This window comes from Bos javanicus, chromosome X (assembly GCF_032452875.1).
Source record: "Bos javanicus breed banteng chromosome X, ARS-OSU_banteng_1.0, whole genome shotgun sequence".
Classification (NCBI taxonomy): domain Eukaryota; kingdom Metazoa; phylum Chordata; class Mammalia; order Artiodactyla; family Bovidae; genus Bos; species Bos javanicus.
The window spans coordinates 136,095,369-136,108,967 of record NC_083897.1 but is presented as its reverse complement, the minus strand read 5'-3'; the positions used below and the strand labels follow the sequence as shown (position 1 = coordinate 136,108,967).

The following is a 13,599-nucleotide window of genomic DNA, read 5'->3' as shown; positions in this document are numbered from 1 at the left end:
TAGCATCATTCATGAAGATATTTCTGTTTAGAGAAGACTGCGGAGTGTGTGCACGTGTGTGCATTTGCATGTGACTATGAAAGAAAATATGAATGAAATTTTGTCCAGTGTGACAGAAGATTATTTACACTATGTTTTGGGGCAGATTAAAGAACATGAGAGATTTTATTAGAATGGCATATAAAACTGGGTTATGAGTCACTTAAATTTGCAAAAAAAAAAAAAAATAAATAAAAATTTATGAATAGAGTACTGTGGTCAATGTTGGGGATTTTCTCCCCGGGACTTGGAAATGATGAACCTGAAAGAATGACACTCGGACAGTCTCTTGCAAGGACTGACAAGTTTATTTCTGCAGTCAAGCCTTTTTATAGAAGCAGGAACGAAGAGCTTAGAGTATATAGCCAGCAGAGCACATATGGGGTTAACACCTAATTGGTAAAAATATTTCAAGGACAGCACGCTCTAAGTGACCCATGTGCTTATCCCATAACCCATTTTCTCAAGCAACATCCTTAATATTTATTATTAAATCTTGGCACCGGACATAACCAAAGGCAGGAGATGTTTTTCTGCCCGCAGCACACAAAGCCGGGGTACTTCTGGCCCTTCGCCATTTTCCCAAGGACTTCCTCCAACCGGCTATTTTGTACTGCGCTTCCCAACATATCCTCCTTTTGTTTTTAATTTAAGCATGGCAGCTGCTAGTTAGACTCCGTTGTGGGAGGCATGGAGTCTTGAGTAGAGATATCTATATCCTATAAGCAATGACAGAAAAAGCGAGATGATTAATAACATATATAAAAATGTTGTTTCCTGAAAACCAAGTTCTAGGGTCTAGAGATGATAGGGTTTTGGTTAAAGTATCATAAAATTGAGTGCTGTACAATTCCTTAAGTACCTTAACTTGAAAATTAGCAACTTGTTGTTTCAACAAATTGATGTCTAAACTTGAGTTATCTGTGAGATACTGCAAATGCACTTTAACTTTATCCCAAGGATAATCAGTGCTATTATAGAGCATGTTAGACAAAAAGAAGCAAAATTCCAGTGACAACGTATACGTGTTTGGAAAGTCAGTTGCTGCACTTGATCTCCTAAGTGGATAACCACAGTTTGTAACTCATTAATTCATGTTTGTAATTGCTGATCTATTTGAGCTTGTCGAGTCCAAAGATCATGAGAGTCTTTGTGCCAAGCAATGATAAAATCATGATTTTGTATAGAATTATGTAAAGCCATACCAGACAAAGTTCCTACAGTCACAAAAATATAAGGCTTAAGATGCCTGCAATAATCCACCCAATGATGCGCTTAGATCGCCTAAGTCCAGTTTTCAATAATACAGAAAGAAATACAGAATCAGTCCAAGGTTCAGTTAAGTTTACGGAAAGCCATAACTCAGATCTTTGTTTAACTAGCACAATGCTAGCATTGTGATATGAAATGGTGTGATTAAGGCAGGTATACAATGCACATGCAGTACAATTGACAATCTTGGTCGATAAGTCAATATCAAAATGCCCTACAATAAACAAATACGGAAGGTGAATACATGATTGAATATAGCCAGTACTATTGTATAGGAAGGTATAATTAGAAGGATGAAACATACCCATAGTCCCATAAACACTAGAGAAGTACTCTAAGGCTACTGGAATTTTCCAAATGTGCCATTGCTCTGGCCCCACAATGGGGACGATAATCCTGGGGTGTGGGGGTGATAAGCCCCCGTTATACCAATTCAGCAATATGTCCTTATCAGTCCAGAAACTTGTCTTAGATTTATGAAAGCCTCCAATGCTTGATCTATTAAACCAGGAGCAGTTATGATGTTCCTCCTGCTCTTCAGAACAGTTTACAAACAGCCCATGAGGTCCCCAGTCAACAAATTTAAATGTATGATTAGTATGATTTTGCTGAATTATAGAAACTTTCCCAAATTGGCCTCGACAGTCAGACCAATGTAACGGTTGTATCTCCTGTTTTCTTCTCCAAGATACAGTATGACATGAAGGTTCCTCTGGTTGAAAAAGCGAGTTCGAATAGTTGGCTATCTGGCCTGGATAATGTCGCTTGGAGCCATTAAGTAAGAAAGATGCTGTAGCGAACATTCCCGGATGCAAAGCAGTCCCATTGTTGGCAGAGTATGCCCACCACTGTGGGAGGATAGTCATGCAAAGGGGATGAGATCCGAAACAGATAGGCAAGGTTTTGAATCCCACGGAAATGTTGATTGGCTTTCCCTCATCTTCTTCATGAATTGGTAGCTTTATGGACCAGGGACTTGGAAAATGCATGCTATCATTAGTAAAGATCATAGGGGCTTTATCTACCCAATCCACTATGGAGAGAAGTGGTGGGTTGGGTATGTATGCCCAATAAACATATTTTGCACTTACCCCAGAGGAACAGGAAAGAACAGCTAACATTGCCAGAAATAGCTTATCTGGAGTCACAGGAGTTTCAGTACTCTTCAGTGTCTGCTCAGCCTGACGAGTCATGTTTTTCACTTGAGCCCATGTCGGGTAAGGATTCAGACGGCGTCTCCTCATTGATTCCTCCAGGGTCATTGACGAGACCCTTTGTGTCAACTTCATCACTTCCCAAGGGAGTCCAGTCTTGGGGTCCCTCTCAGTAACAGACATGGCGAAGGGGAACCCAGATTTTCTCTCCATCTGCAATGACAAGACCATAACCCTTGCCTAGGAGTCGTAAGATTCCTGGCAGCCACTGATTAAATTGCTTATACCATATTGGTGTATTGATTTCTAATTTGCTGTTTTTGTCTTCTGCAAAATTTCTATCTGCACGAGTATCAGAATTATGTTTTGTTAAGTTTAAAAAATTTAGGGAATAAAGAGTTAAAGATAATAATAATTGAGGGTTCATAGGATAAGAAGTGTATCTCCTCTTCTATATTCCCCCTTTCTGTTTTAATAAATGAGTTTTTAGGGTGCAGTGGGCTCTTTTAATAATGGCTTGACTTTGGGGATTATAGGGTATTCTTGTAATGTGTGTGATGTTTCATTCTGATAAAAATGAATGAAATGAGTGCGAGGTAAATACAGGTCCATTGTCTGTTTTCAGGACTGAAGGAATCCCCATAACGGGGAAGGTGAGTAAGGGTGCAGAAATGGCGTGTTTGCTGGATTCTGAAGAGATAAGTATTGTCCAGATAAAGTCGGAAAATGTATCTATTGAGACAAAAAGCAAAGAAAACTTTCTTAAGGAGCAGTGAGTGAAGTCAGATTGCCAAAGGGAATTAGGTTGTTGCTTCCAGGGATTAATTCCTGAAATTGTAGTCTGTAAATGCAGAGGGGCACAGACATTACAGGTTTTAATAATATGCCGTGCTTCAGTGAGAGGAATATGGTATTTAGAGTGCAATCTGTTAGCATTGGTATGAAGATTAGCATGTTTGTCATTGGCAGACGTAAAAATGGGAGCTATGAGCCTGTCAACAGCATCATTTCTTGCAACCAGAGGGCCAGGTAAACCTGAATGAGCACGCATATGTGCAATAAAGAAAGGTTCCGTATGTGATCAAATTAAGGCTTGAGTCTGTGAAAAGAAAGTATATAATTCTTCATCTAGGTTGTATAAAAAGGAGGTAACAAAATTGGGAAAAAGGGAAGCAAGGTATTTGGAATCAGTATATACGTTGAAGGATAATGGTTGAAGCGACAAAAGAGCATATAAAGCATACAATTCAACTCTTTGTATTGAAGAATAGGTAGTGGTTAATTTTTCTTTGATATCAGGGCCAATAATCCCTGTTATGCCTTTCTTGTTGCCATGAATGAAATAGGTGGGTGCATAGGAAATAGGCTGGGATGCAATGATATTAGTTACAATGAATTTAGTACATTGTAGAAAGCCCTATAATTTTCTCTTCGGCAAATGAAATAACATTTTGAAAATCATTTAATGCCATTTGCATGGTCAGGTTATATTGTAAGGCAATTTGCAATTCCTTTTTTGTCAAGGGGACGTGTATTGCATATGGATCAAAGCCAGTCAAAGTTTGTACATGGCTTCTTCCTGACATAATTAATTGCCCTATTTTCTCAATATATGATACAATTTTTTTAGACTGTTTAGTGTGTAATATACCCATTCTATTGGGCTATGTTGAGTTATAATTGCTGTGGGTGAATGTTCAGTGGGGGATATATATAAAGACATTGGTTGATCATGATCTAGCTGAGTTGAGAAAGACTGTTGAATGCGTTTCTCCATTAAGGCCAGTTCTTCTTTGGCCTCTTTTGTTAGCTGCCTAGGGCTATTAGGGTCAGGGGATCCCTCTAAAATTTTAAATAGGTTTTTTAAGGCATAGGTGGGGATGCCGACAGATGGCTGTAGCCAATTAATATCTCCTAGCAATTTTTGAAAATCATTCAGTGTGCGTAGAGATTGCACAGAAATTTGAGTTTTTTGAGGTTTGATTTTAGATTCTTCCATAACATGTCCTAAATAATTAAAGGGTGCTTTCTATTGAATTTTATCTGGCACAACAAGCAGGCCATGATTTTGAAGAGTAGTAGTAACTTCATTATATAACTGTTGCAAACAGAGTTCAGATTCCATAGAGAGAAATATATCATCCATGTAATGAATTATAAATGCAGTAGGAAATTTATCTCTAATAGGTTGTAATAAAACAGATATGAGATATTGGCAAATGGTAGGAGAGTTCATCATTCCCTGAGGTAGCACCTTCCATTGAAATCTTTTAACAGGAGCCATGTGATTTATAGAAGGAATTGAAAAGGCAAAATGTTTTCTATCTTTAGGGTGCAGAGGTATAGTAAAAAAGCAGTCTTGTAAGTCAATAATAATTATAGACCATCCTTTTGGTACCATAGAAGGGGAGGGCAATCTGGGTTGTAAGGGCCCCATAGGTAACATGGTATTATTAACATTTCTTAAATCTATCAACATTCGCCATTTTCTTGATTTCTTTTTTATTACAAAAACAGGGGAATTCCATGGGGAAAATGAAGGTTCTATATGAGCTTTTTGTAATTGTTCATTTACTAATTGTGTAAGAGCTGCTAATTTTTCTTTAGTTAGGGGCCATTGAGGTGTCCATATTGGGGTATCAGATTACCAATCGAGAGGCAGCAGTGTTAACTCAATGGCCCCCATTAAAAAGGTTCATTTAAAGAAATTGTGGCTTTCGTTTGTTCAAGAAAATCCTGTCCCCATAAATTGATAGGGATATTAGTAATATATGGTTTAAGATAAGCTACAATTTGATCAGGGCCATACATTTGTAAATAGGATGCATTGACAAAAGTTTGTGTGACATCAGTTTCACCCATTCCTAATAGTCTAGAAGGAGCCATAACCTTACCCCGATCAAGGGGCCATTTTGCAGCTCTAATGATTGAAATGTCAGCTCCGGTATCTAATATGCCTGTGAAATTTTTTCCCTGTATACGTAAAGTAAGCATGGGTTTCTGATGTTCCTTTAATAAGGTGGATAGTGCAGCAGTAAGGTTGGTACTGCCAAAGCATCCCTGCCGAACTTTATCAGATGCCTTCATTGGTTTGACATATGGCAAAAGTAATAATTGTGCAAAACGTTCCCCTTTTTGTAAGTATATATTTCCCATTTTCATAACATTTACCATAACATGTATTTCCCCTTCATAATCTTCATCCATAACACCGGTCAATACCACTAAACCTCTCATTGTGCAGCTATTACGTCCCAAAATTAGTCCCACTGTCCCAGGTGGAATCGGGCCATAATATCCAGTGGGAATTTTGTGGGGGTTGTATAATTCTATTAGTTCCATATCATAAGGACTAGGTATATCAATGCTAGCACTCTTAGATGTAGCTGCTTGTAGCATCATAACACTAGGTCCTCCTTTTGTAGTGGGGCTAGAGGATGGCCCCTTTATTAGTTTCCCTGTTGTTTTTGTTGTGCATCAGGGTTCAAGGTGTTTCCATCCTTATCAAATTTAGAATGACATCCATTCAGCCAATGGAACCCCTTTTTACATCTTGGACATATTTTTGGGGGTCTCTTCTTATTAGAAGTAGTATTATTTTTTTTTCTGGCCTGTGTTGGCAGGTGGTATTGTTTTTTCATATGGCTGGGCTTCCCATAATTAAAACATTTGGCAATAGTAGCTTTCTGTACATTAAAGGTTTCTAATGTTGCCAATTTTGCTCTATGGGAACTAGATCCAATATCCTTATAAGCTTTCAAATATTCCATAAGAGAGTTAGTCTCTCGAATTGGTCTAAGCATGGATTGACATTCCTCATTAGCATTTTCAAAAGCAAGTTGTTTTAAAATAATATTTTGTAAAGTCACATCCTTAATAGATTTTTCGATTGCATCCTTTAATTTCCCTATAAATTGAGAATATTCCTCTTCATGTCCTTGAATAATCTTAATAAATGAACCATCAGAGTTAGTGCTATCAACCTTTGCTTATGCCCTGCAGGCAGTTTCTTTAATGAAATGTAACATCTGGGGGGTAATATTAGCTAATTGCGCGATCATATCGGCCATGGCTCTTGTTCCAGTGAGTATATCATATGTTAAATTGGCAGGGTTACCATGAGATTGCTGGTCAATCATCAGCTGTTGGGCCTCATCATTAACCCACATTTGCCATTGCAGTAATTGTTGAGGATTTAAAATCATCTTTGCTACTTGAAAAAAATCACATGGCATCCAATGGTCAGCCCATCCTCCGAGAAATTCTATACAGTAAGAAGTAGGTCCATACAGAGTGCATGCTTTCTTAAAGCTAGACAACATGCTGAAATCTAGATTAGCCCAAGTATTTTGGCCTTGGGCAGGTTGATTAAATTGCATTGGGAAAGCGAAAGTGCAAGCAGGCATATCCCGAGGAGGAGTGAAATGATTAGTACGAGCAAAGTTAGCAATTGCTGTTACAGGTGGAGCAGAAGGAAAAACCTCAGATTTGGGCTGTCCGTTGAATGAAATGACCTCTGTTCTAAGTGGCTTCAGTTTTGATATATCCTGTATATATATGTCTCTAAGTTGTTTTTCTAAGAATTGTGTCTGATTGAGCATAACATTCTTATATTTCAAAGCACCTTGCATATCTTGTTCTTTAAGCTCATATTCATGTAAAGATTGAATAGTTTTTACTTCCAAATCAACGTTATGCCCTTCAATTTGTTCTATGATGGCCTGTATGAGTGACCATGTAACCCTTGCCGATATGCTTGCAAAACATTATTTTTAACCCTTTTCTATAAGTCTAGATTGAGTGTCCCCTCTTCTGGGAACCATGAATTGTTCCAGTAAAATATGATAGTAGTCGTTCAACTGATCTCTTGAAACATTAATACCGTTTTGTTTCAAAAAATGATGCATTATAGAAATGAAAGGAATTTTACTGTTATGTTGTCCCATCCTGCTTACCTCTTTCTGCAGGGGCTCATCGCTTTGTTCAGCCTTCCTTTCAAGTCCCTGTTCATGGCGCCACTTGTTGGGGATTTTCTCCCCGGGACTTGGAAACGACGAACCTGAAAGAATGACACTCGGACAGTCTCTTGCAAGGACTGACAAGTTTATTTCTGCAGTCAAGCCTTTTTATAGAAGCAGGAACGAAGAGCTTAGAGTATATAGCCAGCAGAGCACATATGGGGTTAACACCTAATCAGTAAAAATATTTCAAGGACAGCGTGCTGTAAGTGACCCATGTGCTTATCCCATAACCCATTTTCTCAAGCAACATCCTTAATATTTATTATTAAATCTTGGCGCCAGGCATAACCAAAGGCAGGAGATGTTTTTCTGCCCACAGCACACAAAGCCAGGGTACTTCTGGCCCTTCGCCATTTTCCCAAGGACTTCCTCCAACCGGCTATTTTGTACTGCGCTTCCCAACAGTTAGGATTCTGAGATTTCTATTTTTAATTGTAGTTGATTTACAATGTTCTGTAAGTTTCAGATGTACAGCAAATTCAGTTATACATATGTATATATCTATTTTTTCAGATTCTTGCATAGGTTATTACAAAATACTCAGTATAGTTCTCTGTGCTATATAGTAGGTTTTTGTTGGTTATCTATTTTATATACAGTAGTACCTATTAATCCCAAACTTTTAATTTAAGACTGAGCTTTTACAGCAATACACTTGGTTTTGAAGCATAAGGCAAATAATTTGTATGAACATTGGGAATAAAAAGAATGGAAAAGAGTCTTTGCTAAGCTTTGATATTTTAAATAGTCCTTTCTATATCCAGTAACATCAGATCTAGGTCTTGAATTTGATGTGCTGATTCATAACTTCAGATTTTATAAAAATAGAGAGCAACTATGTTGACTTGTTGAACAAACTCCCAAGTCAAATTCTCAGCTTTATCCTGGTACTTGTTTTTTTTTTTTTTTTTAATTATCCATTAAAAATCTAGTGTGCAAGTGAGGACAACAAAAGCCCACAATAAGGATTGTCAACATGGCTTGTGTAAGAGCACTCTGCAAATGGTACTGTGCTTCTTTAGCTTGGGTTCTCTAGGAAAGACTCCGAGGAGGCAAGGATTCCTCTACTCATGATACATTAAGGAAGTGCTCCTAGGGAAGCCTGTAAGAGAGTTGGAGAAGCAGAGCAGGGAAGAGAGAATGCCACAAACACTTCCAATCTTGGGCAAGGTTTTCAGAAAGTTAGCTTTGGTCTGATTCTTCAGGGGAGATCTGGGGTGTAAGTTAGGCTCTAGATTTTGCCTCAACTTGGAAAGTAGCGAGGCTTTCATGCTCTGATACCTACCAGTCATTGGTTCAGGGCTGCCAGGAAAATATAGTATATGGGGAACATCAATCTCAGACACCACTGGGTCTCAACTGTGCAGAAGACAGCTCCAGTTACCTGTGGGGCTTCTTCCAAAGAGATCTACAGGTGCAGGGATTAGAAACAAAAGTCTTCATAAATCAAACATGGGCATGCACTGAAATGGCACAAGGGATCAGAAGGGATCTGGGTGGAACACTGTGAGTGTTCATGACCCATGTCACCCAAGCTAGCATCAGGTCATATGATGAGAAAAGACTAAACTTACCCAACATATTCTTACTGTTGCCTGAGGATTCTGGGAGAATCATTAACCTCAGTTCAGAACAGCCAATATATAATTGTGATGGTGCTTAAATCCCAAGTCACTCTCCCATCTCTTTCCATTCCAAGAGAAGAGACTCACTATGTCCAGAACTAAGCTTTCATTATCAAGCTGAAATATTTTTCAGTTTAGGAATATTATTTTCCCAAAGATGGCACCATTTATCATGACAGAAGACCAAGGACATTCCTTTCACTGCCCTTCCAGTTGCACGGTGGTGGTTTAGTCACTAAGATGTGTCTGACTCTTGCAACCCCATGGACTGTAGCCTGCCAGGCTCCTCTGTCCATGCAATACTCCAGGCAAAAATACTGGAGTATGTTGCCATTTCCTTCTCCAGGGAGTCTTCCCAACCCAGGAATCAAACCTGGGTCTCCTGAACTGCAGGCAGATTCTTTGCTGACTGAGCTATGAGGGAAGCCCCTAAATGCAACCCCAAAGTCCATGGAATTCTCTAGGCCAGAATACTAGAGTGGGGTAGCCTTTCCCTTCTCAAGGGGATATTCCCAACCCTGGGATCGAACCTCGGTCTCCCGCATTGTGGGCAGATTCTTTACCAGCTGAGCCACCAGGGAAGCCCAAGAATACTGGAGTGGGTAGCTTATCCCTTCTCCCGCAGATCTTCCTGACTCAGGAATTGAATTGGGGTCTTCTGCATTGCAGGCAGATTCTTTACCAACTGAGCTATCGGGGAACCCAACTGCATGATGCTCTCGTTTAAAGCTCCTTTTCCTGGCTTCTGAGGCCCTCTGTAATCTGACCCACTTGACCTTTTCTAAATCTGTCTCCTCCCTGTTCTTTCAACCTTCATACTCCCTTCTTGCCAGGTAGATTTTTAACTACCCACATCTCATATCCACTGTAACATGTTCATATCTGCTTTGCCCCTTTACCCTGGCTGTTTCCACTGCCTGGATTTCCCCTTCCTTCCCTTTCACCTGTGCAAACCCCAATCATTGTTCAAAGTCCAGCCTAAGTCATTCTCTCCCAATAATCCCTAGACAAATCCAGGCCTCACTGCTGACACCCTTATTTAAATTTGTTGAGTAAGTAGTCACTAGAGCATTTTACATGCCTCTCTATTGGGCTTTATCTATGCACTGTGAGTTTGTTGTGAATTATACTCAACTCTAGTGCTATGGTTTGGCCTAGTCCGGTTGTCATCAGCCCCGAATGCCTTTTAGACTTACTGGAAAGGTTTTTACAAAATACTATTGTCTGTTTTCCACCAAAACCAAATATATCAGAATCTGTGGAAGTGGAGCCCAGTGCATATCATTTTGTAAGGCCACTGAGTGGTTCCAATGTAGAGTCAGAGTTGAGAATTTGCTCTGAGATACAACTGAATACAACCACTGTTACAAGTAGTCACCTCTAGAAAACAGATACATATATTATGACAATGGGAAATATCCAACACTGGAAAGAGGTATTTTACAACCATCCTACAAAAGCCCTGCATCATCTTTTGCTAAACAAAACCATAAAAAATAAAGAAAGCACACCCATCTATCTCCATAACTTCAGATCCAACTTCAGATCCCTGTGTTTGGCCTTTAAAATCTCATTTTTGCTAACAACTCACAGTGGGATTACAGATATGACTATCATCATGTTCCCTAGATGAAACCTTTTTAGGAGTTTTAGGCAGAAAGAAATTCAATACAAAGAATTAGCTGCTTAGAGAACTATTGGTCAGTTTTCATTCCAATCCCAAAGAAGGGCAATGCCAAAGAATGTTCAAACTATTGCACAATTGCATTCATTTCACATGCAAGCAAAGTAATGCTCAAAATCCTTCAAGCTAGGCTTTAACAGAATGTGAACCGAGAACTTCCAGATGTGCAAGCTGGATTTAGAAAAGGCAGAGGAACCAGAGATCAAATTACCAACATCTGTTGGATCGTAGAAAAAGCTAGAGAATTCCAGAAAAACATCTACTTCTAGTTCATTGACTACGCTAAAGCCTTTGACTGTGTGGATCACAACAAACTGGAAAATTCTTAAAGAGATGGGAATACCAGACCACCTTACCTGCCTCCTGAGAAACCTGTATGCAGGTCAAGAAGCAGCAGTTAGAACCGGGCATGGAACAATAGACTGGTTCAAAATTGGGAAAGGAGCATGTCAAAGCTGTGTATTGTTACCCTGCTTATTTAACTTATCTGCAGAGTACACCATGAGAAATGCCAGGCTGGATAAAGCACAATCTGGAATCAAGATTGTGGGGAGAAATATCAATAACCTCAGATATGCAGATGACAGCACCTTTATGGTAGAAAACGAAGAGGAATTAAAGAGCCTCTTGATGAAGGTGAAATGGGAGAGTGAAAAAGCTGGCTTAAAACTCAACATTCAAGAAACTAAGAAAATGGCATCCAGTTCCATCATTTCATGGCAAATAGATGGGGAAAAAATGGAAACAGTGAGAGACTTTATTTTGGGGGGTTCCAAAGTCACTGCAGATGGTGACTGCAGCCATGAAATTAAAAGACACTTTCTCCTTGAAAGAAAAACAATAACAAACCTAGAGAGTGTATTAAAAAGTAGAGACATTACTTTGTCTACACAGGTCTGTATAGTCAAAGCTGTGATTTTTCCAGTAGTCACTTATGGATGTGAGAGCTGGACCATAAAAAAGGCTGAGCACCAAAGAATTGATGCTTTCGAGTTGTGGTGCTGGAGAAGACTCTTGAGATTCCCTTAGACAGCAGGGAGATAAAACCAGTCAATCTTAAAGGAAATCAACCCTGAATATTCATTGGAAGGACTGATGCTGAAGCCACCTGAAGCAAAGAGCTGACTCACTGGAAAAGACCTTGATGCTAGGAAAGACTGAAGGCAGGAGGAGAAGGGGACGACAGAGGATGAGATGGTTGGATGGCATCACTGACTCAATGGACAGGAGTTTGAGCAAACTCAGGGAGATAGTGAAGGACAGGGAAGCCTGGTGTGCTGCAGTCCATGGGGTAACAAAGAGTCGGACATGACTCAGTGACTGAACAACAACAATAACAAAGAGAACTATTAGAAGGGTTGGGTGTGTGTGTGTGGAGTCGCTCAGTCGTGTCTGACTCTTAGCGATCCCATGGACTGTAGCCTACCAGGCTCCTCCCTCCATGGGATTTTCCAGGCAATAGTACTGGAGTGGGCTGCCATTTCCTTCTCCAGGGGATCTTCCCTACCCAGGGATCAAACCTAGGTCTCCCGCATTGTGGACAGACACTTTACTGTCAAAATCAAGAGGCCCTCTCTTGGCTGACCACAAGATTTTATTCCAATGCGATTGCAGTGCAGGGACCAGGAAACTACTATGTGCTGTGCTTAGTCGTTCAGTTGTGTCTGTCTCTTTGCGACCCCATGGACTAGAGCCCAGTCAGCCAGGCTCCTCTGTCCATGGGGATTCTCCAGGCAAGAATACTGGAGTGGGTTGCTATGCCCTCCTCCAGGGAATCTTCTTAACCCAGTGATCAAACCCAGGTCTCCCGCACTGCAGGCAGATTCTTTACCATCTGAGCCACCAGGGAAGCCCAGGAAACCACTCTAGTGACCATGGAATCCAGCCAGCATCACACTACTGAGCCATATTTCTAAGTTCAAATAACAGAGAAAAGAATGGCTGCTATTTCCCTCTTGCTTTCCATATCCCTCTGAGTATATCTAGTTGGCAGAACCTGTATCACACCTGGAATATAAGTGTCAATGGAGAGTGGTAAATGTAGTTTTTGGATTTCCAGTCTTTTAGATATTTTGGGTGGTAATGATGCTGCACAGCTTCCCTGATGACTCAGCGGCAAGGAATCTGCCTGCAATGCTGGAGACCTGAGTTCGATCCCTGGGTTAGGAAGATCTCCTGGAGAAGAGAATGGCAACCCAATCCAGTATTTTTGCCTGAAAAATCCCATAGACAGAGGAGCCTGGCAGGCTGTAGTCCATGGGGTTGCAAAGAGTTGGACATGACTGAGCACAGAGCACTTCCCACTGATACTGGAGGCCAAAAAACACTATCTCTAATACATTCCTGAGGAAGCTTCTGAGTCAACAACTATAGAGCTCTTTGTGAAAAACAACATTTCATATCAATGGTGTTGCCATGTGTCTGGGTTAAAAAGATGAAAAAAGTCCCAGATCTCAAGATAATAAGTTCCTTTAGAGGAGTTCTTCCGTCTTCTGTCTGTGGCCCCTAGTGCCTTGGAGAATTTGTCTTATTATGTCAATCACTCCTGAAGCCTTTCTTAAATTAGGTGGACTCGTGCCAATTGTGCATGCTTGGGCTCAATGCTTAATCTCCCTAAGTAAAATTAATGCATGAAGAATTGGCATCCCTAATGGCAGCAGTTAAGTGCTGCTTTTCCAGAGACAACTCAAAGGTTAAGATAAATTTTAAACATGGAAATGGTTCAATATGAGAAGATTTGAAAGTTTTTAGTTTGCAGTACATATGGAACACTTAAATGTTTTTATTTTTTATTGTTTAGGCAG

At 40.0% G+C, this 13,599-nt stretch overlaps 1 protein-coding gene across 1 annotated transcript; it reads right to left on the bottom strand.

The window, feature by feature from the left end:
• Nucleotides 1-268: 268 nt before the first annotated feature.
• Nucleotides 269-2,789, bottom strand: LOC133242110 (endogenous retrovirus group K member 25 Env polyprotein-like). The gene has a single exon (XM_061408133.1). It carries the CDS (start codon nucleotides 2,694-2,696, stop codon nucleotides 1,263-1,265), a length of 1,434 nt encoding a protein of 477 aa, XP_061264117.1. The 5' UTR covers nucleotides 2,697-2,789; the 3' UTR covers nucleotides 269-1,262.
• Between the last annotated feature and the right edge of the window lie 10,810 nt (nucleotides 2,790-13,599).